At 42.3% G+C, this 27354-nt stretch overlaps 1 protein-coding gene across 1 annotated transcript in view; it reads right to left on the bottom strand.

Moving 5' to 3' along the window:
• The window catches only part of oxsr1.S (oxidative stress responsive kinase 1 S homeolog), a 59521-nt gene that overhangs the window by 4998 nt on the left and 27169 nt on the right, over nt 1-27354 (bottom strand). Inside the window, 14 exon segments of the mRNA NM_001093467.1 lie at nt 33-85; nt 757-830; nt 1088-1216; nt 2059-2094; nt 4119-4241; nt 7376-7441; nt 7736-7784; nt 8168-8301; nt 12717-12818; nt 14085-14194; nt 14390-14445; nt 19898-20039; nt 20162-20270; nt 25743-25855. Coding sequence (NP_001086936.1) covers nt 33-85; nt 757-830; nt 1088-1216; nt 2059-2094; nt 4119-4241; nt 7376-7441; nt 7736-7784; nt 8168-8301; nt 12717-12818; nt 14085-14194; nt 14390-14445; nt 19898-20039; nt 20162-20270; nt 25743-25855 — 1296 coding nt within the window.

Here is a 27354-nt window from a genome sequence, read left to right as displayed (position 1 = left end):
TTTAAAGAGTCATAAGGGTCTGTTATATTTACCTCTTCCTGGGGTAAACTCAAATCGAATATCATTCAATTCTTTCTTTGTGTTCCTGTTAATATTTCAGAACAAAATGTGAATCATTATTTAATCTCCCAACATTGACCTTAGACATATAAAATATAGATGCCTGACTGCAGTATGAAGCAACGGACTCAAAATGTATTTTTTGCCACAGACAAGGTTAGATAGGTGGAACCATCCCCACATTCACTCTCCGCATATCTGAATATTCTTCAGTGTTTTGTAAACTCTTGTGGGGGCTTTAGGGGCCCACTTTGCACTCCCTTGCACCAAATCCACTATTTTGGATTCAGCCGAACCCCCCAAATTCTTTGGGAAAGATTCGGCCGAATACCGAACCGAATCCTAATTTACTTCCTCGTTTTGTGAGAAAAAGTCACACAATTTGCCTCAATGCAACTCCATTGGAAATGTAGGTCAGCTCCTTGGATTCTCTCTCTAAACGGAAACTAACGTATGTAGCCAGAGCCTGCCCCAAAAAGTTTGATGCAATATGGGGTACCTGGGTAGCAGGTCAAAGACAATAATGTGGTGTGTGTGTGTGTATATATATATATATATATATATATATATATATATATATATATATATATACTGATGACATCACTAGTCACCGTTTATAAGGATGTAATTTACAGGATAGTCATGGCTTTTTTTTAACACACACACGCACACACACACGAAACAGATTGTCGTTACCTTAATCGTAATACTAAGCTGATGGCGGCTTTTGCTTCTTCCTGTGCAGGAGGTGCAGCAGCTGCAAGAGTCGCCTAAGCAAAAGGGACAGAATTAGAATTAATACCAAACCAACACAAATAAAATAAATAATGAATGTACATTGCAGAAGTGCATAGAATAGCTCCCTCATCACTTTTACATTCATGTGTTTTAAAGGTTTACTTGTCCTTTATCTATAGGAACAACAGTTTATGCCCAATTACAAGCCAGCAATACTGTAAGAGGTCAGTGCTTTATATATAAAGTCCCCAGCATGCAAAGTAAAGAGGAATGTCCCAGCCTGACGTACCTGGCCAGAAGGTGGAACTGGGACAGACACTTGGGAAGGTGGAGCTTGTCCGGAAGGCTGAGGTAGAGAAGCAGAGGGCTGTGCTGGAGTCTGCAGAAATGATGTTGAAGGCTCTGTCGCAGGAAAAAGCTGTAATATCAATAACATTTATGAATATACTATGAAGGCAATCTTACAGAAAGTGACCCCTGCAGTAAACAGCCCCCCCTTTAGTTCTGTCATGTGACACCCCTGGACTCAGGGATTCCATGAGGCTCAGAACAAGTTGAAGTTTCCAGGCCCAAGAATAACAAGGTCTTTAGTGATGTACGGGTTAGGAAGTCCCCGAAGCGCACCCGACCCTAATCCGCCCTCCCGACTTCCGGGTTGCTTTTATAGACCAGAGCCGATCCACCCAGCCGATGACGTCACAAAAGGGGGCGGGGCGAGCAGGCGCATTGTCTATAAAAGAAGAAACCGGAAGTCAGAAAGCCGCCATATGACGGTGGCGGGCGTGGAGAGCAGGAGAAGAGTTCAACCCGCCCGCGAAGAAGAGTGCGAGGTTGGCCCGAACCTGCCGGACCCTTGGGTCCTGGGCCAGCCCTCACATCACTAAAGGTCTTGTAGAGTTGTGCCCCTGCTGGTTGCTCTGGTATTGAAAAAAAATAGAAACGATCTACAGTGAATTCGATGTAGGGACATCCCCAGCTGGATAGCTTTTGGCACACCATTATACCTTTATAACTATGAAGATTTTCATTTATCCAGGTGATGGTATATCTAGTATAGGTCAATCCAAAAACAACTGGACTTGCTGAGTAATCAATGAAGACGTTTCACTACTCATCCGAGCAGCTTCTTCAGTTCAACTGACTGGTGTGGGAAGTTCTCGGCATATAAACTCTTCCACTAATCCAATCCCAATGGCCCATTGTAACGCTTCAAAGAGGATTATACCCTTATATACAGTAAAGACAGAATTTTGAACTCACCTCTGAGTTTTGTAATGAATCTTTTACACGTGGAGACTATGGGAGGGAAAAAAAACAGCAAGATTATTAGACATTGTATTATTACTATTATTTATACAGCGCTGCCATATTTTTTATTCCTCTTGCACATTACTGCCTGAACCTGTGGAGCTTACAATCTAAAGTCCTCATCACATTCACACACATACAGTAGGATCAATACAAAGCATTTTACAGCACAGTTGCTAGTCATGGAACACCATTTAAGACAAGGACTGCTCCAATCCTACATTGTGTGCTCTTTCTGCCTTTGAAATGTCCCTTCTAGAGATGACCACTATTTTGGCACAGCTGTCAACTGGGCCTTCCCTTTGCTTTAGGCAACATTTACCATAATTATTTAATCCATATATGATTAGCCCAAGTCCTTACAACTGTAACAGCCTCCATAATACCCACCCCGGTCAATCTTTACTTTTTCTTGCCCCCCTCACCAGTACACTAAGCATGGGGGCATCAATCGGGGCTTGGGGGTGAAAGATGTAGTAGGCTGAAGAGAATACGTAGTGGTGCTCCAATGTGAAAAAAATACCTAGTTCTCTATATGGTGCCTACATATTCTGGGATGAAACTGTCCAAATATGTCAGACATCCATAAGCTGTTGGTTCTGAGAAAAGATTGTGACAGCTCTGGGTAATCCAGTGAACCTCAGGGCAAGTTGCAAACAATAATTTGGCACAATCTTTCATCATCATGCAATCGTTTTCTTTGTACAAGGGTTCCAATGTGATTCCACTGGGTACAATGATACCTAAAATCAGTGGTGCTCCTTTCACCCGTGTGCAATTCTCACACAGGTTGCATCTATGTCATGAGCTACAAGCAGGCAACTAGTGCCCATTGCCTTCATATCCTCCACTTGGTGCAATAAATAAGAATACTGCACTGCAGACAGAGAATAAGAAGAGAACCCTGTACTTGTCTAAGTCAAGGGTTAAATACACACAGACCCAGGCTGGCGATATATAAATCAAATGGAAATAAGGTCACAAAGTTAACTCTCCATGTATAGGAGGAGGTTCAGGTTCTATTTAGGCATCGCCTTACGAGTTTCCAATCTCAGCAGATACTTTTGCTATGATTGAGCCTATGATTAAGTATCTGCTGAGATACGAAACGGGTAAGGTGATGCCTAAATAGAACCATATAAATCAACCTGAATTTAATTACGTCAGTGTGGAGGAATGGTTTTTTGAGTGCCTGCTCAACTATGTTACGGTTTAAAGGGATTCTGTCATGATTTTTAAGATGTAGTTTTTATTTCTGAATTATACAGCAAGTATATATTTCTTTTTTTAGTTTTAAGTAATATCGGTGTGTAGGTGCATCTCAGGTCATTTTGCCTGGTCATGTGCTTTCAGAAAGAGCCAGCACTTTAGGATGGAACTGCTTTCTGGCAGGCTGTTGTTTCTCCTACTCAATGTAACTGAATGTGTCACAGTGGGACCTGGATTTTACTATTGAGTGCTGTTCTTAGATCTACCAGGCAGCTGTTATCTTGTGTTAGGGAGCTGCTATCTGGTTACCTTCCCATTGTTCTGTTGTTAGGCTGCTGGGGCTTGCAGTACAGCAGTATAGAATGACTGACGTTTATTAGCGCACAAGTCACATGATTGGGGGCAGCTGGGAAACGGACAATATGTCTAGCCCCATGTCAGATGTCAAAATTAAATATAAAAAAATCTGTTTGCTCTTTTGAGAAACTGATTTCAGTGCAGAATTCTGCTAGAGCAGCACTATTAACTGATTTTGAAAATTATTTTTTTCCCATGACAGTATTCCTTTAAACACACACAGCACAGGACACAGATGCAACTAAGTCACAATTATGCTGCAGTGGCGAGGTGCAACTGATACATTCATGGCTCTTTATAAACGAGGCCCAGTGAGTGTACTTATATCTCAGTGTAATATCCATAGGGAAAAGTCACATTCTACACACGAATGACAATGCAAAAACATTATGTGCTCCATAAAGAACATCCACTTCTTTAGTAACGTTAGTTGTCGTTGCCCTCACCCTAAGCTGTAATACGGCTGCTTTGCCCTCTTCACTCTCTTCATCCAGTTCGTCGTCGCTCCATTCCCAGCCGCCATCTTCCGTTTTATGGAGCCGACCACTTGAACCCGGCACTCTCCTGACCTGCAAAGGAACAGAAACATCAGAATATATCCTTATTGCTTTATTTATCCAAATACCAGCCTCATTTGGCAGCTGGGTGCATGTTTAGCTGGCTAAGGGAAGAATGTAGGAAATTCAGTTGCATTAGGAGTGTTTACAAAATGCTAAGCTTTGCCTAAAGGTGGCCATACAAGGGCCGATAAAAGCTGCTGACAGACCGATTCGGCAGCTTATTGGCCATGTATGGGGCCCTCCAACGGGCTTCTCCGATTGATATCTGACCGAGAGTTGGCCAGGGGTAATAATCCCATCGGATTGCCGGCCACATCTGTTTGTTAATGTGGTCCCGTTATCGGACAGCCAATATTTCTTTCATTATGATCCGATCGTTGATAAGATCAGCCTCAAGGTGGGCATATCAGGGAGAGATCCGCTCGTTTGTAAATCTGTGTATGGCCAGTTTAAAGGAAAACTATACCCCTCAAACAATGCAGGTCTCTATAAAAAGATATTGCATAAAACAGCTCATATGTAAAACCCTGCTTCATGTAAATAAACCATTTTCAAAATCATATAATTTTTTAGTAGTATCAGCCATTGGGTAATCATAAATAGAAAATTGCCATTTTAAAAAATAAGGGCTGCCCCTGGGATTCTATGGTTCAAAGTGCACACAAACAAACCATACTTGTTAGGTCACATGAGCCAATTAAAAGACAGAGTTGCGTCTTTTGCTTCCACACTTCTTCCTGTTATAGTTAGAGCTGCAGTATTTCTGGTCAGGTGATCTCTTCCTGTTACAGTTAGAGCTGCAGCATTTCTGGTCAGGTGATCTCTTCCTGTTACAGATAGAGCTGCAGTATTTCTGGTCAGGTGATCTCTGAGGCAGCACACAGACAATCACAAAATGGGGGTTCAAGGCAAGAGATATAAAAGGGCAAGATTTAATTAAATATATATCTATATATAGATAGATAGATAGATAGATAGATAGATAGATAGATAGATAGATAGATAGATAGATAGGGGTCTTGATAACGGTCTGAGAAGGAGACCGAAACATTGGCCTATTTTTAAGTATTCTAATAAAATATGTTTGATTTTTAAAACATTTGTCTAAACGTTCCTGGTGTGGTAAAAGTCTCTAATATGCCACTTAATATGATATAAACTATATGTTGTTTAGGTATACATTTTGGGGATATAGTTTTCCTTTAAATTTTTCGGATCAAGTGCCCATCTTGAAAAAAAATGCAACACGTACTGCATGTGTGTGTACAAATAAAGAGATCGGTATAGGCAGCTCAGTGCCAGTTAACATTACCATCATCCCCAAAACTAATTATATATTTTATAAAACATTTCTACTTTATGTGATATTGTTATACCACACTTCCAATTCCTGCAGAAGAGTATTTTGTGAATATATTAAATTTTTCTAGTTATACGTTTTTTATATGTTTTTTCAGAAAGCTGCCATGGATTCGTTACTTTTGCCTTGCTAAGCTTCTTATCACCATAAATCCAGGTAAAGTGGGTATTCACTTTTATTATCTGATAGATGGAGCTATTTTAAGCCATTTTCCATTCTTCATTATTTATTTTATGTAGTCTTCGCGTTATTGATTTTCCTATTCTGCTGATTTCCAGCCTGACACTGAAACTGCTATTGGGTTGTCTGGGTCACTGACCCGTCAACCAATGCACAAATCAACTGTAAAGGATCGATTTTATTGCTATTCCTATTTTTATTTGCAGATCTTCCTTTTCTGGCTCACTCGCTTCCATTCGGACATTCAAATTGCAACCTGGATTCTAAAGTAATTGCATCATGAAATACAGAATCAATGGTCAAGGCATTCTGGGTGTTGTAGTTCTGCAATGTCTTGGGAGCCAAGGTTAAAGGATAAGGAAAACTTAAACATAAGTGAATGTAAAATTGATGAGGGGGCTATTATATGCACTTTTGCAATGTACATTTTTTTTTAATGCCAAGATATTAAAGGATACATGTACTGTAAATATGAATGAATTGTGTTGCAACAGCGCCACCTGCTGGTCATTTTTCCCACCAGTCTGACCACCAAGTAGTCAAGGAAGAAGTTGTCAGGAGAAAGAAAGAGGCTGATCTGATGTTCTTCTTTTTCCTAAGCAGAAGAACATCAAAGCAGCCTCTTTCTTTCTGACAATTTTTTCCTTGACTACTTGGTTGTCAGACTGGTGGGAAAATGACCAGCAGGTGGTGCTGTTGTAACAAAATTCATTCATTTGAACAGTACACGTATCCCTTAAGGGGATGCTGTCATCAGAAAACATGTTTTTTTCAAAACGCATCAGTTAATAGAGCTACTCCAGCAGAATTCTGCACTGAAATCCGTTTCTCAAAAGAGCAAACAGATTTTTTTATATTCAATTTTGAAATCTGACATGGGGCTAGACATTTTGTCAATTTCCCAGCTGCCCCAAGTCATGTGACTTGTGCCTGCACTTTAGGAAAGAAATGCTTTCTGGCAGGCTGCTGTTTTTCCTTCTCAATGTAACTGAATGTGTCTCAGTGGGACATGGGTTTTTACTGTTGAGTGTTATTCTTAGATCTACCAGGCAGCTGTTATCTTGTGTTAGGGAGCTGTTATCTGGTTACCTTCTCATTGTTCTTTTGTTTGGCTGCTGGGGGGGGAAGGGAGGGGGTGATATCACTCTAACTTGCAGTACAGCAGTAAAGAGTGATTGAAGTTTATCAGAGCACAAGTCACATGACTGGTAGCATTGACAATATGTCTAGCCCCATGTCAGATTTCAAAATTGAATATAAAAAAATCTGTTTGCTCTTTTGAGAAATGGATTTCAGCGCAACATTCTGCTGGAGCAGCACTATTAACCAATTAATTTTGAAAAAAAAATTTTTCCCATGACAGTATCCCTTTAATATCTTAGAATTAAAAAAAAAAAAAAAATGAATGTACATTGCAAAAGCGCTTAGAATAAAACCCTCATTCATTTTACAATCACTTATTTTTAAGGTTTACTTATCATTTAAGGTTAAGTCCCTATAAAGCATATGGCATTAAGAGCTTTGCATAATGCATTATGGACAGTGGTGGTGAACACACATAACTCTGAAGTGACACATCATTAAATAGAGAAAAGAACGTTACCTTTTTGCCCCTCTCTGACATGGTGGGCCCTCTCTGCAGCAGCCTTTCCTGCAAGAACTCTTTATTCTGGAAACCAAAGACGTGAGAAAAGTTGGATGTGATTTAGACTTGTGATTCAAACCTTTAAATCATCACTCGTTCTACATTATACAGCAAGAATTCACACAGCTCGGCAGCCTTGTGGGGCGTCTCTCACCTTTAATTTGGGAGAAACGCTGCACATGTGAAGGTGTAAAGCATTTTGGGGGGGTGTGAAGAGCATAAAAAAGCAGAATAATTGTCACAAATTAGCAGAGCATAACAATTAATTCTCACAGAGGGTAAAAGGATACCGACTCGCATCATTACGTATGGACGTACCTTGGATTTCTGGAAAAACTTGTGCTTCAATAGTTCTGCTGCTGTGGGCCTATTGGAATAAAACAAATAAAGTGTGATACCTATTTAACCCATTCAATGCTGTGTTGCCTTAAAGGTGGCCATACACGAGCCGATAAAAGCTGCAGACAGACCGAGTCGGCAGCTTATTGGCCCAATGCTAAAGAGCACTGTTATAGAGAGCATGTACTAAGTATCTCCACTTGTTTCAAGGGTAATTATTCTACCATAAAGCAAAGGAAAGGCATTGTCCAGCTTCATGCAGAACTGCTGCCATTAAACGGTCACAGTTGAATTACCCCACAGATAAGATTTGCCTGTTCTAGTAAAATGGAGAGCCCAGAACATGGCTACACAGAGGAGCAGAAACACAAGGCAGTTCGGGGAGTATACATATAAGGGGCGTCCCGTTACCTCTTCTCTGGATCTTTCTGAAGGCATGAAGAAATCATTTTCCTAAAGGACTTGCCATACTTCTTCAGCATCTCTTTGTCCTGTACCCCAGTTTCCAGAGTCGGGGGATCGTTCTGGAGAGTCAACATTAAAACCTGAAAATGAAAGCACCCTATTAAGTTAAATTGCCGTGGAATTTCCCCCGAGGAGGATGGATTCTTGGTGGGGGGGGGGGGGGGGGGAGAGAGAGAGAGAGAGAGAGAGAGAGAGAGAGAGAGAGAGAGAGAGAGAGAGAGAGAGAGAGAGAGAGAAGCAAACTGAGCATGCAGGAGGTTTAAGCTGAAAACAGGAAGTCTGATACAGAAGCCCATGAGTACACAATAGAAGGAAAGAAATGCAGTGTTTCTTTTGACAGAGGACTCAGAGCAGCATTACTTTGAGGGTTTACTGGTGTATTTATATAGACCTTTCCGATAAAGCTTATTTAATTTTAGCCTTTCCTTCCCCTTTAAAGGGGGAACTTCACCCTAAAAGAGCAGCATTACCTTGAGGGTTTACTGGTGTATTTATATAGACCTTTCCGATAAAGCTTACTTAGTTTTAGCCTTTCCTTCTCTTTTAAAGGGGGAACTCCTCCCTAAAACTCTTTTTTTTGCAAATATAATTACAACTGAAAGCAGCATCTGCCTTTCCCTTTATGTTATCTGGGTCTGACTCCTAAAACAATGTAAAGAAAGCCTTCTTCAAAGATCTTAGGCAGAGAGCTATCAGATTCACCTGCCCGAGATCTCTTGTTTTGGGATGTAGATAACACAGAGGGGGGGTTCCTGACTCCACATTAGAAAGGCACCTAATAAACAAAGCAAAGATACTTATTCCCAGGCTCTTGAAATCTCCCACCCCCGACCCCTAGGGAATGGGTAGAGAAGGTCAAGGAAATAGCTAAATTTGAGGAGCTATCCACTTTCACAGGGAAACAGCACTCCAGTTTCAGGGACACTTGTACAACGGAGTATAATTTCTGGCCATAAAACGTGAGTAGAAAAGTCCCTATGATCTTAGTACATTACTCACTATGGTAGGCTCTCGTATACTGTATGTTCCCTACTCTTCTTCGATAGCATGGGTATCAGATTTATTCAAGATACCATATACACACGTCTCATCAGAGTTCTTCTGTTACATTACATAAAGGCTATACAAATATGTGAAGTCAAAAGATATGGATATGGAATTCTATGTTATGTACTAATGTCTTTCCCCCTCCCCCCACCCCCGTTCTTTTTAATTTATGTACCCCCTGCCTTTATACTTAATTGAAATCAATAAAAATTATTATACAAAAAAAATAAATAAAAGAAAGCATTCTTCAGGTTAACGAATCAGTTGGCTTCTGCCAGACACTCTGAACAGACAGAAACTGCTTTTAACAACAAATACATTCACAAACAGCTATAAATTCATTAACACATTTCCTTTAAGGTTTCCTTTAAAAAGTAGTGTTTCAGACTGGTTTATTGAATATTTCTGCAAAAAACATAATATTCCCTCCCTTCCACTTTCTTCTCCCTGAATTCCCAGGCTGTGCACTCAGCTCACTGCACTGTAGGACAGGAACCAATCAGCAGCTAGCAGGACCTGATAGGGAACTGAAGCCTGTCTGTGCTTGTGTGACTGCAGGGCTGTGATTGGCTGTCCCCCTACTACTGTGCTTCTGGTAGGGACCGTTAGGACACGCCCACCCCTCATTTGAAACACAGACAGGGACCAGAGATCATCTATAGGGAGCTCCAATAAAGGGGCTATTTTTAAAGATAATATTAATTTATCCTAGTGTCTCAATTGTACCCTAACCTTTAGTTTGTAAACTCTAATTTGTAGGGCCCTCTAACCCTATTGTACTCTGAAACCCTTGTTTGTTATCCAACATTTCTTCCTTTGTTATAAATAAGGTAAAAGCACTACGTATCTTGTCGGCGCTATATAAATAAATGATGATGATGATTTTGATGATGTAAAAACAACACCATATATTACTTATAATTGCCTACAAAATTAGGGTTTTTCCATTTATCCTATATGTCTCCTTGAATGTATATTGGGAAGATGTTTTCAAATGTATTTTCTTTCATTAGACAAAAAAAAGTTTCCCTTTAATATTTATTTGAAGGAAAAATAAAAAATTATAATATACCTTAATCCTTTAACATGTGCAAATTGAATACAGAATGAGTATAGTGTCCTGTTCCTAGGACGCCAGTGGGTGCTGTGTATCCCCCTGTACGTAGTTCATCTGAGGGCGTATAAGACTGCAACGTGTGTAGTTATTAATATCTCATCAGGATGAAACACATCTTGTTCCTGTCCCAACGGGATGCCAAGTTCCACGAAGTAACACAAACTGTCATGAACTGTAACATGTGTCTAGCTTGCACTTTCCGCTGCAGAAGTCCCTGCACCCATCTATGGGAAGCCCACTCATATACATATGTATATAACGGATATATATTACAGTATTATGTCATATTGGTATTAAACTGCAACTGTGATGTCATAGCTATGATATAATATTATAACTGACAAGACTTTAGTAAAGCAACAAATATCCATTATTATGATATCATGATAGCATATTAGGATCTCTTTAGAGCCACCACCAGGGGGCACAAGGGTACATCTGTACCGGGCCTAATGGGGGGCCCGGCTATGCTGAAGTCCCGAATGGATCTGAAATCCCGAAGCTCCGAGAAGACCCATAGCCGCTAAAAAACCCAGAAGTTGAAGTCCTGAAGGCTTGAGAAGACCCGAAGCCACGAAAGGAGCCGAAGGTAATTTTTTTTTTGTTGTTGTTTTTTTTTTTTTACTTGTAGGGGGGGGGGCTGAACACAAATGTGTTTTTAAAAAAAAATTATGTGGGACCCTGGCCCATTTAAACGAAAACTATACCCCCAAAATGAACACTTAGATACAGTACATAACAGATAGTTTACATCATATTAAGTGGCATACTAAAGAATCTTACCAAACTGGTATATATATTTAATTAAATCTTGCTCTTTTACATCTCTTGCCTTGAACCCCCATTTTGTGATGGTCTGTATGCTGCCTCAGAGATCACCTGACCAGAAATAATGCAGCTCTAACTGTAACAGGAAGAGATCACCTGACCAGAAATTCTGCAGCTCTAACTGTAACAGGAAGAGATCACCTGACCAGAAATACTGCAGCTCTAACTGTAACAGGAAGAGATCACCTGACCAGAAATACTGCAGCTCTAACTGTAACAGGAAGAGATCACCTGACCAGAAATACTGCAGCTCTAACTGTAACAGGAAGAGATCACCTGACCAGAAATACTGCAGCTCTAACTGTAACAGGAAGAGATCACCTGACCAGAAATACTGCAGCTCTAACTGTAACAGGAAGAGATCACCTGACCAGAAATACTGCAGCTCTAACTGTAACATAAAGATGTCACCTGACCAGAAATACTACAGCTCTAACTGTAACAGAAAGAAGTGTGGAAGCAAAAGACAGAACTCTGCCTTTTAATTGGCTCATGTGACCTAACAAGTATGGTTTGTTTGTGTGCACCGTGAATTCTACGATCCCAGGGGGCGGCCCTTATTTTTTAAAATGGCAGTTTTCTATTTATGCTTTTTCATTATAGCCCGCGGGAAGGTAGGGGGAGGCAGTTCGGGGAGATTGTCGCCCCAAAGAAGAGGCGATTTGTTGCCGGGGTGACTAATCTCCCCGAATCTGCCCTTGTGCGCTTACCCTTAAAGGAACAGTAAAACAAAAGTTTTTTTTTTAAAGTAATGGAACTATAATGAACTGCTGCCCTACAATTGGTGTGTTTGCTTGAGAAACACTCCTATAGTTTATATAAACAAGCTGCTGTGTAGCCATGGGGGCAGCCATTCAAGAACAGGATACACAGTAGATAACAGATAAGTACTACTATAGTTTATATAAACAAGCTGCTGTGTAGCCATGGGGGCAGCCATTCAAGCACAGGATACACAGTAGATAACAGATAAGTACTACTATAGTTTATATAAACAAGCTGCTGTGTAGCCATGGGGGCAGCCATTCAAGCACAGGATACACAGTAGATAACAGATAAGTATTACTAATTATCAAGCAGAAAATTAGGTTGGTCTGTAATATAAGCTGATGCTACAGGTTTGCTGATTATTCAATTCTGATGCTAATTGCACTGGTTTCTGTGCTGCCATGTAGTAATTATGTGTATTAATTACTAATCAGCCTTATATTGTGACATTTCTATTCTATGTGTACTGTATATTGTGAGTGGCTCCCTAAACTCAGTAAGTATTAATAGTGGGCAACTGCCCAACAAGCCTTTCCTAAGAAAGCAAGGGCTAACTCACCTAAAGGGACAATAAAATCCAAGGTTTGGGGAAGTGAAGTTTGGATCTAAGTTTTCCTTGGCTCTTGTAATGCAGCGCAGGGTTATCTGCCATTATCTGCCTATACACAGGAAGGCACATTTACTTCTTTAAGATCTCTCAACCATAAGCATAAAAAAACAAGGGTCAAGGCTCACCTTCATTGGAGGATATTTATGATAGGGGGCTGCTCCAGTTGCCAGTTCTATCGCTGTAATACCAAAGCTCCAGATATCTGCCTTAAAGTCATACCCTCTCACCTACAACAGAGCAAAAGCACAAGGAAAAATGCCATGAGTCACTGTCTCTTTAAATGAAAGAGATACCCTTTTAGTGCAGGTAAAAGGGACAAGATCACTATTTAATCTGAGCCCTGGGAGCGGTATCCTGGGATCAACATAAAAAGCTGCATAGACACCTAGTTATCAAAATTCAAATTTGTAAATTGTCAAGTTTATTTATTTTTTTTTCATTCGAAAAATTAACTCAAAACTTTCCCAAACTTGAGTGTTTGCTTAATTCTTAATTCAGATCTAAAAACTTGATGTACGGGTATGGGATCTATTATGCAGAAACCCATTATCCATAAAGCTCCAAATTACGGAGTGCCCGTAGACTCCATTTTATCCAAATTTTTAAAAATGATTTCCTTTTTCTCTATAATAATAAAACAGCAGCTTGTGCTTGATCCCAACTAAGATATAATTAATCCTTATTGGAAGCAAAACCAGCCTATTGGGTTTATTTCATGTTTATATGATTTTCTAGAATGTAAATCACCGGCAGGATGGCAATCGGTGCACTTCGTTTTCCGAAGTCGCCCAAAATTGCCTCACGAGGCAATTTCGGGTGACCTCGGTAAGCGAAAAGCGATTTACTTTCTTCCCGTCGGCGATTTACATTCTAGCCGGCGGGAGGCAGTTCGGATAGATTAGTCGCCCAGAAGAAGAGGCGATTTATCGCCGGGCGACTAAATCTCCCGAATCTGAGCATGTCTCTGCCCTTAAGATATGAAGATCCAATTTACAGAAAGATCCACTATCCGGAATACCCCAGGTCCCGAGCATTGTGGATAACAGGTCACATATCTGTAGTAGAACTGTGAAAAAAACTCAAAATGCTTCAAATTTGTGTTGATCTCATCATTTTGAAAAGGGCTACTAACAAAAACATTTTTTTATTTTGAACATTTTGAATTAATTTTGAATTAAAAGAACAAATACTTACATTTTGCCTAGGACAACTTACAAGCTTAGGTGTGAATTTCAAGTTTTTAGCATCTCTAAAATTCCACTTTTTTTTTTTTTAAAACTCTAATACAAGAAGGATTAATTATGTCTTAGTTGGGATCAAGTAGAAGCTACTGTTTTATTATTGCAGAGAAAAAGGAAATCATTATAAAAACTTTATTATTTCATTATAATGAAGTGTACGGGAGACAACCTTTCTGTATAATGGGTTTCCAGATAACGGATTCCATACCTGTATTGATAAAATCAGCCCCTTCGTGTACATGGTGATATTACCTGCTCCATGACCTCTGGTGCCATCCAGCAGGGGGTGCCTACGAACGTTTTCCGCACTTTATTCCGCGTGATGTCTCCCCCTGTGGCCAGGAATGCGCTGACGCCAAAGTCTGCAATACAAATACAGACACGGTTACATCTGTGGAAGCCTCTGGGGCAATGGGTGGGTTGTTTGCCTTGAAACTAATGCTGCCAATGGTGCTTTATGAGAGAAGCCACATGCTCACATACCAGTTTTACTTTGGTTTCTGAACCCCCCCCCCCCGTACTAAAAAATAAAAAAATAAGAATAAAAAAAACCTTACCTGCTATCTGGACAGAGCCATCATCTCCTAGAAGTATATTTCCAGCTTTCACATCCCTGTGGGAAAGAAGATTATATTACTTTTATTACTCCGTATATACAAGGCACCTAATTTTACCTATGAAAACTGGGGAAACTTATTGACTCGAGTATAAGCCTAGACACAACTAAGACCGTTAGATAAGCAGGTACAACCATAATTTAATGAAATTCAACCCTTTTTTCCCACCGAGTTGTTACCTCCAAAAATGTAAAACAAAAAATGATTCCCATTGGCTGCACATCACAAACTGAAAAAATGCTGCCCCCTGTCTCCCAGCAGTGCACATTGCGCTAAAGCTCCAACTACACTTTCCCCTCCTCTGTGGGAAGGTTCTTACTTGCTGGGAAACGCTGGGAAGGTTTCTCTTTGTGACTATAAATGGGACAGAACCCGGAGACTCGCAGCAGCACATTCGATCTCACACCCCCCAAACAAACAGCACAACAGTGGGAGCAGCAGCGTGATCAGTTGGGAATCTACATCAAAACCCACATGATCTGTAATGTCAGCGTGCGCGCCACCCGCACTTCAACCGGTATCGCTCCACACTCCTTGTGCAAAGTTGTGCGCTGCTGCTCCTCCTGCGCCGCGGATAAGCACCATTGTTTCTGGCTGGGAGGGGGGTGTTCCCCGTTGGCTCCTCAGGATCGGGGGGCCCCATGGATGGGTTGCGGGCCCCATCCGGGTGGCGCGTACGCGGACGTTACAGATCATGTGGGTTTTGATGTAGATTCCCCACTGATCGCTGCTGCTGCTCCCACCGTTGCGCTGTTTGTTTGGGGGGTGCGAGATCGAATGTGCTGCTGCGAGTCTCCGGGTTCTGTCCCATTTATAGTGACAAAGAGAAACCTTCTCAGCGTTTCCCGGCAGGTAAGAAACTTCCCACGGAGGAGGGGAAAGCTTGGTTGGAGCTTTGGCGGAATGTGCACAGCCACTCGTATACTGACTCGAGTATAAGCCAAGGTAGACTTTTTCAGCACATTTTGGGTGCTGAAAAACTCTGCTTCTACTCTAGTATATACGGTACCCCAATCCTGCACCAGCTCCTTTATAAAGAGTTTAAAGGACCAGTAACATCAATCCATTGGGCGCTCAATTTCTCCTCCCTGGCTATCTCCTATAAGGAGGGAGGAGAAATCGAGCTCCGTACGATGGATCGCCTGTTCGCCTTTTCTGAAGACGAGCACAAGCAGAGATTTGGTATGTTATTTTTAAATAAAGACTTCGCGATTTTAAAGTTTAATATGTGTTGGTGGTACAAAAATGTTTATATTACTGATCCTTTAACTGAAGGCTAAATCCCCCTGGGCAGTGAGAACACTGAGATACAGAGGCTACCATAGGGAACCAAATATGAAACGGTTTCTGTAGCTTTAAGTGCAACTAACGGCAGTCTGGTCCATCACTCGCCCACACAGCTGACTGTCATATGCAGAGTCATACACACATACACACACTTCAGCATTGACTAATAACATTCCCATCTGAAAACATTTGTGTGCAACAATCCATTATATAAATGACTTTAAGTGGATAGAAATCATTGTCAGCAGATGGGGCAGATCAACAAGTGTGATCACATTATCCTCCTCGTATTCCCGTGACCGACATTTAGGAAGAAAACATGTTTTTACTTTCTACAGGAGGACGACCAGATCGTTTAAAGCAGCACTCTACCCCAGAAGGAAGAGGTTATCAAAAATAAAAACCCAAGTAGCCTAGTCTCGTCTAAAAGGGTATCCATCCCTTCCTTAAAGTTAGTGCAACTGTTTTGGGGAGAGGATTCCAAAACTATTAAAAACAACATATCAGCCTTAAAGGATAAGTAAACCTTTAAAATAAGTGAATGTAAAATTGATGAGAGGGCTATTCTAAGCACTTTTGCCATGTACATTCATTATTTATTTATTTATTTTTTAATTCCAAAAAATTAAAGGATAATTGTACTGTGAATATAAATGAATTTCACCTGCTGGTCATTTTCTGACCAGTCTGACCACCAAGTAGTCAAGGAAGACATTGTCAGGAGAAAGAAAGAGGCTGCTCTGATGTTCTTCTTAGTGGTGTGTGGGCCGACCCGATACCCGCGGGACCTCGCAGTGCTCCTCGCGGGTGGTGGGCGGGTGTGGGTTGAGCTCTTCTCCTGTTCTCCCCGCCCGTCACCTTCAAATGCCGGCATCTGACTTCCGGGTTCCGGTTTTGTAGTCTAGCATCTGCTCGCCCGCCCCTTTTGTGACATCATTGTGACGTCATCGGTGGGGAGGGTCTATAAAAGGACCCCCGGAAGCGGGTGCGAGCGGGCGCGGGTTGTAGCAGGGCGGGTTGTGGTAGGGAAACCCTGACCCGCACATCACTAGTTCTTCTGCTTAGGAAAGATGTGAGACAGGTTTCTAATTGTTATCCTAAGCAGAAGAACATCAGAGCAGCCTCTTTCTTTCTCCTGACGACTACTTCCTTGACTACTTGGTGGTCAGAATGGTCAAAAAATTAGGTGGCGCAGGTGTACATGTATCCTTTAGTATCTTGGAATTAAAAATAAATATTTGCTTATTTTAAAGGTTTACTTATCCTTTAAGAGAAAGCCTTCTTTTTTCTAACCTCCATAGAGGCCCTTATTACTAATGGAAGAACCTACTGATGAAGAGGCAGCATAGAGATTATTATATAGTCAATAGTGACACGGTTTTGTGCTGATGCAACATAACAAAAAATATAAACAGCACCACTCAAAAAAATTATGAATCAATCAAAAAATACAAAGATATTTTTTGAAAATACTTGCAGAGGGATTACTCACAGTTCACCCCAGTCCCGAGGTGCAGGTTCAAAACACTAAATCCAAAAGAAATGTGAGGACCACCAGTAATAAAGAAACAATGTATAAAAAATATGAAAAAATTTATTAGGACATAAAAACCTAACGCGTTTCATGCCTATTGGGGCACTTCCTCATAGGCCCCTTCTATAAAACTGCACAGTGATGATGTCACAGCTCCAGGTTTATTGCCAGCATATGTCATTGAGCCATGACAGCGTGGGAGACTTATCTGTAAGTCGCAATCTGCTTTCCCATAGAAAAGTAACCTGACTTGGTTAACCCCCTCGGGCTAAATGCTTACTGGAGTAACAGGACTATGTACTTATGGGAAATGTTTGAGTTGCACAAGAACAAGGGATTAAGGCAAGTGCAAGAATTCGGACACATTTCTTTTTACAGGTCACTGAACTCGCAGGCTCATGATCCTTATTTTGGATTCGGCATGAGCCGGGGAGCCTGGCACAGTTATTGTGCAACATGTTTATTCACTAAATTAGGCCTTTAAGCTGCAGTCTTCACAACTTTCTGTTTGGCATCTCGTCTCCCAAGCAAATAAACGTAACCCAGTTCCCAGATTAACTTGTAGCCTGGGTATAACAAAGGCCCACTGTGTGTTGGCTCTAATTTTACTTTCCCAAAGTGCTTGGGGAATTTTATTTCTGGATGATGCCATGTTGGGCACACATCCCAATAGAATGCACACGTTCCTGTCCCTCACCTTCTGCCGAGGGGAGGTTTAACTCTCTGAAAGTTGGGAATACATAGCAAGACCCGCTTGTTTTGGGCACTGGGGTAAATCGGGTTGAACTAATTATTGGGTCCCTATGAGGCCAATGCAGACCTGTCAGGATAGGACCACATCAGTGAGCCAAGGCTGTTTTTTTAAGTTTTTTTGTTATTTAGGGTCAGTAGGAAGGTGCAATACAGGGCCAACAAGCAGTAGTTTTAATCATCCTATAGGTGGCCATAGATGTAACAATTACGATCTTTCTTGGAAAAGAGGTTTCCAAGAAAGATCGTTTGTTTGAAAACACTCGTGTAGAGCTGAATGGTCAGATATACAAATAGAAACAATAGAATTCTACCTGTATCTGACGATTCAGCACTAACAATGGCTGATGTTTTGGTGCCTTAAAGGCACCCGATCAAAGCTTTCCATCCAGCCCGATCGACAAGCTTCGCTTTCTGAAGTCGCCCGAAGTTTCCTCGTGAGGCAACTTCGGAAACCGAAGCTCTCCGAGTACCATCCCACCAGAGATTTAGATTCTAGCTGGCAGGAAGGCAGTTTCGGGAGATTAGTTGCCCGAAGAAGAGGCGATTTGTCGCCTGGCGACTGAATCTCCCCGAATCTCCACGTGTGTCTCTGACCCAACTGCTACTAGTAGCTCTGTGTGTCTTCGCCCTTAAAGGGGAAGGAAACCTCGTCGGCGCTAACCCCCCTCCCCCCCTCCCGTGTATTGCCCCCCTCCCTCCTCCCCCCTGGCCTACCCCTCCCGCTGGGCAAATGCCCCTAACTTGTTACTTACCCTTCTGCGCAGGTCCAGTCCAGGAAGTTCACAGACGACATCTTCTTCCACGCGATCTTCTTCCTCCTTTGACCGGCGCATGCGCAGTAGGATCGTTTCGCCGGTACGATCTACTGCGCATGCGCGTGACTTTTGGCGCATGCGCAGTAGATCCATACCGGCGAAACGATCCTACTGCGCATGCGCCAAAACGCCGGTCAAAGGAGGAAGAAGATCGCGTGGAAGAAGATGTCGCCTGTGAACTCCCTGGACTGGACCTGCGCAGAAGGGTAAGTAACAAGTTAGGGGCATTTGCCCAGCGGGAGGGGTAGGCCAGGGGGGAGGAGGGAGGGGGGGGCAATACACGGGAGGGGGGAGGGGGGTTAGCGCCGACGAGGTTTCCTTCCCCTTTAAGGTGGCCATACACAGGGAGATCCGCTTGTTTGGCAATGTCACCAAATGAGCGGATCTCTCACCAATATGCCCACATTGAAGTGGGGGATATTGCGCTGATCCAATCGTGGGCCCTAGGGCCCAATAATCGGATCAGAATGGAGGCCAAACGGGCGGGCGGATCGCTGGACCGCATCAACGAAAAGATCTGGTCCTGATCCAACGGGATTTTTTAACCTGCTGACAGGCGTCCCCGACCAATATCTGGCGAAAGTCGTCCAGATGCTGATCGGGGATGCCGGTCGGATGGCCCCACACACAGGCCAATAAACTGGCGACTTTGTCTGTCGGTATCTTTTATCAGCCCGTGTATGGGGGCCTTTAGATAATATCACATATAAGGAAATCACTAGCTGGTGTGCACAAAAAGTCACACAGCTGCAGGTTTAGAATTTCCCCACAGCACAGGAGTGACAAGAGAAACCTAAGCACAAGTGAGAAGAATACCAGGGGCCAGAAAGATCATTATCTGTTTCCCTCTGTGCTCAGCCACCTTTCCCAGAGAGATAAAAGAGATGATACAATAATGAATAGCAGCGACCAGGAACCAACAGGCCCTGTGTTTGAGCTGCCATCACTCCTTGATGCCTTGAATGTATATAGACAGGAAACATTTTGTGGGTTAATTTCACAGCCATATAGAATTATGTGCAACAAAGTAAATGTCATCTGTGAAGTGCAGTGCGATACCTGTGGATCTGTCCATTTTTATGCAGATACTCGAGTCCCTCGAGGACCTCCTTTAGCATGGTGGCGATGCTCGGTTCATCCAGAACGCCGTTCTTATGCTCTCCTCTGGCAATGATGTGTTTGATGATATCCAGCACTGAACCTGGTCAGGCAAAAAAAAAAATCGAGTCGATGAGCAGCCGTCAGTGAGAATTATATTAAAAACTGTGACTGTACTTCCCCTTTAATCTACATAAGTGGCAAGAGAACAGTGATATGCTTTACCTCCGCTCATCAACTTCATTACCAGCCACAGCTCATCCTTCACCACAAACGACGTGTAGTAGGAGACGATATTGGGATGATGGCACTGGCTCATTGCCTGGATTTCTTTCTGAGGAGGGAAGCGAAAGATAAATAGGAGGATAAAGTCATTAAATTAAATGCTTCATTGCTGCTTGATATTCTTGCATTGCATCTACTTCATATATTTCTGCAATAACACTGCACTGGATTATATCCAATCTGAACCGCGCACAAATTGGATATAATGAACCCTAGGGATAGATGTTTAGCCTTAGAGGCACCTTAAAAATAGAACTAAAGCCAAATACAAGGCTAGAAATGCTGTATTTTATTTACTGGACCTACTGTCCCAGCACGAGGTTCAGCAGCTCTAGTAATGATCCAGGCCTTCGAAAGTTCCCCACTGCAGCCTGAAATGCGCCCATGCTTCTTTCCAAAATGAACAATATTTTATGCAGAGAGATCCCATGAAACTATAGCAGCATAGGTATTCCCCTGTACTAAGCACAATTCAGCAGGAACAGCCCCTAAGTTTGCTCATAGTCTGTACAGATAAATACCATAAAACTATGGCAGCATAGGTATTCCCTGTACTAAGCACAATTCACCAGGAACAGTCCCTAAGTTTGCTCATAGTCTGTACAGAGAGATCCCATAAAACTATGGCAGCATAGGTATTCCCTGTACTAAGCACAATTCAGCAGGAACAGTCCCTAAGTTTGCTCATAGTCTGTATAGAGAGATCCCATAAAACTATGGCAGCATAGGTATTCCCCTGTACTAAGCACAATTCAGCAGGAACAGCCCCTAAGTTTGCTCATAGTCTGTACAGAGAGATCCCATGAAACTATAGCAGCATAGGTATTCCATGTACTAAGCACAATTGAGCAGGAACAGCCCCTAAGTTTGCTCATAGTCTGTACAGATAAATACCATAAAACTATGGCAGCATAGGTATTCCCTGTGCTAAGCACAATTCAGCAGGAACAGCCCCCTAAGTTTGCTCATAGTCTGTACAGAGAGATCCCATAAAACTATGGCAGCATAGGTATTCCATGTACTAAGCACAATTGAGCTGGAACAGCCCCTAAGTTTGCTCATAGTCTGTACAGAGAGATCCCATAAAACTATGGCAGCATAGGTATTCCCCTGTACTAAGCACAATTCAGCAGGAACAGCCCCATAAGTCTGCTTATAGTTTGTACATGAAGACAGAGTATGCAGACATTCTGCCATTCAGTAAAAGCGTAATCTCCATGATCACTAGACATCTCTTTAGGACTCTAGGGAATTCTTTAAGGCTTTTAAGTACACTTTCCCCAGAATTCCAGTGGAATCCATATTTAACTTCCCTCAGGATATAGTCAATAGAATATAGGCTTGTGAATAATACAAAGTGCTCAGAAAGGGAAAGGTTATGTTAATGCTGACATCTCTTTAACTTACAGTCTCTGCTCAGCACGTCGGCAATTTCCAACCTTTCTAGAATGAAGTTACTTGCTCTCAGCTCAGCCCTCTGCCTGCTCCTGAGGTGCATTTCTATAAATACAAGATGAATGCGCTGTCCCAGCAGAGCTGCGCTGGTGCAAATACCGGTCTGCAGAATGAGCAGCCTCCCTTTCCCAGCACAAGCAGCATGCTGAGCATTCTTATCTCCATTACTGGCAGCTGAAAGCAGCAGTGCAGCAAACATGAACAAGCCTTTCGGATAAAGGGTAAATAAACCTGCTTAGTCTTGTGTGGTTCATGAACAGTAGCACTCGCGTAGAAGCAGTAGCTTGCACTAGCAGGGCCACCATCAAGGGGATCTTGAAGTGGGGCGGAACTTGTGGTGAGTCGGGATGGTTTGGTTTTTGGTAGATCAATGGGAGCGGTTAAAGTGCACCTGTTGGGAAAAACAAATAAAAATAAAATACTGTAATCCCCAAAGGTGCGGGCTAATAGAGCCCGGTTGGGGATTACAGTATTTTATTTTTAAATTGCACCCAGCTAGAGCTAGGCCACCCACACCAGGAGTGGACGGTTCGAGCAGCCTTGTTGGGGCACATGCATGGAACTAATTGGCAAGACTTGATCATTATGCGCTTGCATGCGACTTCAAAAGGCATTTGTGTGTGCCCCAACGTGGCCCTCACAGCTGAAGTTACCCCCATGCAGTTTTTGCCCAACAGGTGCAAATCAGTGGTGGGGCAGATCAGGAGTTTGGACATATATGTAAAGGGGCATTTTTTCATTAGGGTCCCTTTTTACTTTCTGCTAGGTACCAAGGAGGACCCCTGAGGGGACAGCCCTGCTGACTTAGTGACATGGGGCTCCCAGGATTATTGATGGCAGCCCTGCGTACTAGTGTGTGTGTGTGTGTCTGCACACTATGGGGCAGATTTATCAAAGGCCAATTCAAAAAATTCGAATTTTGAGCTATATTTTGTGTGCTTCAACTAGGAAATAGTCCAAATTCAATTCAATTTTGAAAAAAATGGAAAATTCTAAATTTATAATGAACAGTCCCTTTAAAAATTCAACTCTGACCATTCGCCATTTAAAACCTGCCGAATTGCTGGGGGGACCTCCTAGTTTTCAAGCCTTGATAAATATGCCCCTATGTATAGATACCTGATGAGCAATAGCTTGCACTAGTGTGTGTATAGGTACTTGATGAGCAATAACTTGCACTAGTATGTGTGTATAGATACCTGATGAGCAATAGCTTGCACTACTGTGTGTGTATAGATACCTGATGAGCAATAGCTTGCACTAGTGTGTGTATAGGTACTGTTGAACAATAGCTCGCACTAGTGTGTGTATAGGTACTGTTGAACAATAGCTTGCACTAGTGTGTGTGTATAGGTGAGTAAATGATTACTTTTTATATTACTGGTCCTTTGATGTAGGGTTTATTTCCTATTGAATATTAGAAAATCCATGTAATTCAGGAAACACGTATATGCTGTTTATGTTTAAATACCAGGTCACGGCTGGAAAACTGCCAGCATGCTTATGCACCGGCAGCCAGAAGGGAATCTGTGTCTCTTTCTTTCTTTCTACAAATATATGTTTTATAACAAATAGTTCTAATGATTGGGAACAAACCGTAGAGTGCCAGGCAGCTGGGCTGTGATTGCCAGAGCAGTGAAGGGGTTAACGTCGCACTCGCAGAATGCACACAATGAAAATGAGAAATCAGCTGTTTGATGTGTGGTTGCATGCAACAGTCGTGAATCACAAGGCCCATGAATAATAAATAGGCATTCCATTCTCTTACAGGCCATTTGATGGCGGCTGCCTGTGAGATGGGAATATCCGCATGGAGGTGAAACAATATTCCAGACGCGCTCGCACACGAAGCTTTGGAAACTGCCGTGCGAATAGGCCGACTCATCTGGCAGCAGCCACGGGGGGCTCAAGTGCTCCATCAGCCAATGATTAGGAGAAAGGGGAGCGAAGTTTGGTTATTTCAGTTCCCAGCATCCTTAGCATGGCCCCTGTCCATATATCAAGAGCTTAGTCTATTACAGGGGTCTAACAAAGTGCCCTCCTGGTTCCTTGTAACACAACAGAAGGCCTATGAGAGGTGGCAAGCAAACCTGTGACGCCTTGTGACCTGCCGAGTGAAACCAGTGGCCCCGTATGAACAAAGGGGCCACAAAATAGGCGCGTTCACTTGTTAATCTGCAAACCATAATGACCAATTCTGTTAAATGATTTAAAGACCATTTTGTGACCACAGAGTCGGCTTTTGCAATTCAATGAAGGCGCAATTACATTTCTCCTACTCCCTTAATGCGTCCCACAAATAACGAGAAGATTTGCATTTTAATGGCTCCCGCGCATGACGTCATGAAATGGAGAGACGGCAAACAGGAGGAGGAAGGTTATAATGCAGCATTACATTGATGTTACAGGAAAATTGTATCGTTTGAGACCTGCAGAATTTAATCATTTGTGGCTGCTCCGAGTTATAGTTCTACAATAGCTAATGTTGTGCAGTAGTCCCTGTGTTTGTTCTACATTATATTTGAGCACATTCCTTGTTGGGCGCCCACCTGCTCTATAAAACAGGCTTGTGCGTCAGTTTCTAGCCACTCTGTGCACCTCTAGGGGCCAAAAACAGTCTATAAAGAGATGTCCATAGAGTATTCAATGCTTTACTTACACAGCAAAATAGCAGCTTTTGTGTATATGGCTATTTATGAACACGTGAGCAGAGTCAGTAAGTCAGGGCCACAGGGTGCAATGCTGCTCATTACTGTGTGCTATAGCCATTAAAGGAGAACTAAACCCTAAAAATGATTATGGCTAAAAATACCATATTTTATATAGTAAACTTATTGCACGAGGCTAAAGTTTCAGCTTGTCAATAGCAGCAATGATCCAGGACTTCAAACTTGTCACAGGGGGTCACCATCTTGGAAAGTGTCTGTGACACTCACATGCTCAGTGGGCTCTGATTGGCTGTTGAGAAGCTAAGCTTAGGGCTCGTCACTAATTATCCAGCAGAAAATGAGCTTCCCTGGCTGTAATATAAGATGATGCTACAGGTTTGCTGATAATTCAATTCTGATGCTAATTGCACTGGTTTCTGTGCTGCCATGTAGTAGTTATCTGTATTAATTACAGGTATGGGACCCGTTATCCAGAATGGATAACGGATCTTTCCGTAATTTGGGTCTTCATGTCTTAAGTCTACTAGAAATTAATTTAAACATTAAATAAACCCAATAGGCTGGTTTTGCTTCCAATAAGCATTAATGATATCTCAGTTTGGATCAAGTACAAGCTACTGTTTTATTATTACAGAGAAAAAGGAAATCATTTTTAAAAATTTGGATAAAATGGAGTCTATGGGAGACAGCCATTCCGTAATTCGGAGCTTTCTGGATTTCGGGTTTCCGGATAAGGGATCCTATACCTGTACTAATCAGCCTTATATTGTGACATTTCTATTCTATGTGTACTGTATATTGTGAGTGGGTCCCTAAGCTCAGTAAGTGACAGCAGCACAGAGCATGTGCAGTGAATCAGCAGAAAAGAAGATGGGGAGCTACCGGGGCATCTTTGGAGAGACAGATCTTTACTGCTAAAGGTCTGTGGTTGCTTTGGGCTGGTACTGAAGCACAAAATATAATGTACAATATTTCTAGCTACTTCTTTAGTTAGGCTTTAGTTCTCCTTTAAGGTGTACCTTGATGTACATCCTGGGTTGCCATCAATAAGACCCCATAATACTACAATAGCAAGGCCCTGCTCCCAGCAGCCCTGACTATTAGCACAAAAAGCACAGAAAAAAACATCATGCACATGGTTATGCCCCTTGATTTCCCTCGAATCAAGGGGCATAACCATGACAGCAGCCCTATCGTCTCTAGGTTAGTGATGGCAGGCGGTGGAGAGGCAACTGTGCAGATGTCTATGAAGGCTCCATTGCATGCAGGTCATGTGATACAGTATTGAGTAGTGGTCTAAACCTTTTGGGCTTGTGTTAGGCAAGGCGACTCAGCAAAGCCACTTACTTTAGACTTATCAATAATAATAAGGCAAAGGCTAAGATCAGTGTTATTACCAGAAGTTCATCCATACTGGTCTGGCATTTCTCCAGGTTTATTCTCTTGATGGCCACTTTCTCTTTCTTGGGAGCACAGAAAGCAGCCTGGACCACAGCCGTCGCGCCGCTTCCTACAAAGGGAAGAAAAAAAATCAGTACAATTTATACATTCCTACCCACTTGCACCCAGGGTTTTGACTACCAGAGGGTCACATTAGAAATATAAGAGTAATGGTACCTAAGGCTGACACATTCCGGACCACACTCCCAGGACCGCCATCAGAAATTGCAGGGCCCCATACGACAATATTTCCTGGCCCCCCTGGGCTGCGCCCACCGCAAGCCCCACCTACTGGTCCGCCCTCCCCACGCCACAGATCCGCCCCCCACCACACAGTAAAAAAACAAAAAAAATATTGGTTGCTAGGGTTTGCACATTTTTTTTCCATAAAAAAATAAAAAAGATATTGGTGGTCAGGGCCTCCATAAAAAAAAACATTTGTGGCCAGGGCCTCCCCATTAAAAAATATTTGTGGCTAGGACCCCACATGAGAAAAAAAAATTGGTGGCCAAAATTGGTGGCCAGGGCCCCCCTCATTATAAGAAAATTGGTGGCCAGGGCCCCTTAAACGTCCATGCCTTCCTGAAGTCAGCAGCTCTCAGAAAGATGGGGGGCCCGGCTAATCAAGTAAGTGTGGCGTGGCCAGCCCCCCTTACCCTCGGGCCCCCTACAACTCTCCCCCCTGTCCCCCCCTGATGGCGGCCCTGCACACTCCACAGGTTGATGCAGTAAAAAAAGTATTTATTTAGGCAAAAAACATAACGGCAAAAGCCTTACGCATTTCGTGCCTTAGAGGCACTTTATCATAGGATTAGACTTCTCAACAGCAGCCCAGTGAGCATGTGCCGTACCACTGACATACGAATGATGGCCTAACTCAACAGATCTTACTCTAATTTAGATCTTCATACTTTATGTCTAATAGAAAATCATGCAGAAATTAAATAAACCCAATAGGCTGGTTTTGCTTCCAATAAGGATTAATTATAGCTTAGTTGGGACCAAGTACAAGTTACTGTTTTACTATTACAGAGAAAAAAGAAATCCTTTTTAAAAATGTGGATTATTTCATTATAATGTAGTCCATGGGAGATTGGAACTCTGAGCTTTCTGGATATTGGGTTTCCGGATAACGGATCCCATACCTGTCGTCAGATTTTTACTAATGTGCGATTACCATAGGCAGAAATTTATCGCATTCTCGTGACCTTTGCACAATGGTGAATCACAGCAGAAAACTCATCCGTCGGACATTAGGCAAAAGTACAAACCTACACGTGACTAAAAGGGAATCATACTTCGTGGCTGCCATGAGGAGATAAATATAGAGGGATCAGAAATAATTCTGCTGAAGGGAAGGATTTTAGGAGTGAAACTTGACCTTTGATGTACGGAAAAGCAAAAGCGGCGAGTGCCGGCAAACACTTATATTGAGCAGAAAGCGCCCGAATATTCTACTTGTTCAAGGGCTCTTGAAGACAACCATAAATTATCATTATATAGAAGAGCTGCTCATTAAGAGATACGCACAGAGTCTAATTACTCCAATGCCACCTTTATAGCCTACAT

The sequence above is a fragment of the Xenopus laevis genome, chromosome 6S, assembly GCF_017654675.1.
Source record: "Xenopus laevis strain J_2021 chromosome 6S, Xenopus_laevis_v10.1, whole genome shotgun sequence".
Lineage (NCBI taxonomy): Eukaryota > Metazoa > Chordata > Amphibia > Anura > Pipidae > Xenopus > Xenopus laevis.
The sequence above is the reverse complement of the archived record's forward strand: the minus strand, read 5'-3'. Positions and strand labels throughout refer to the sequence as shown.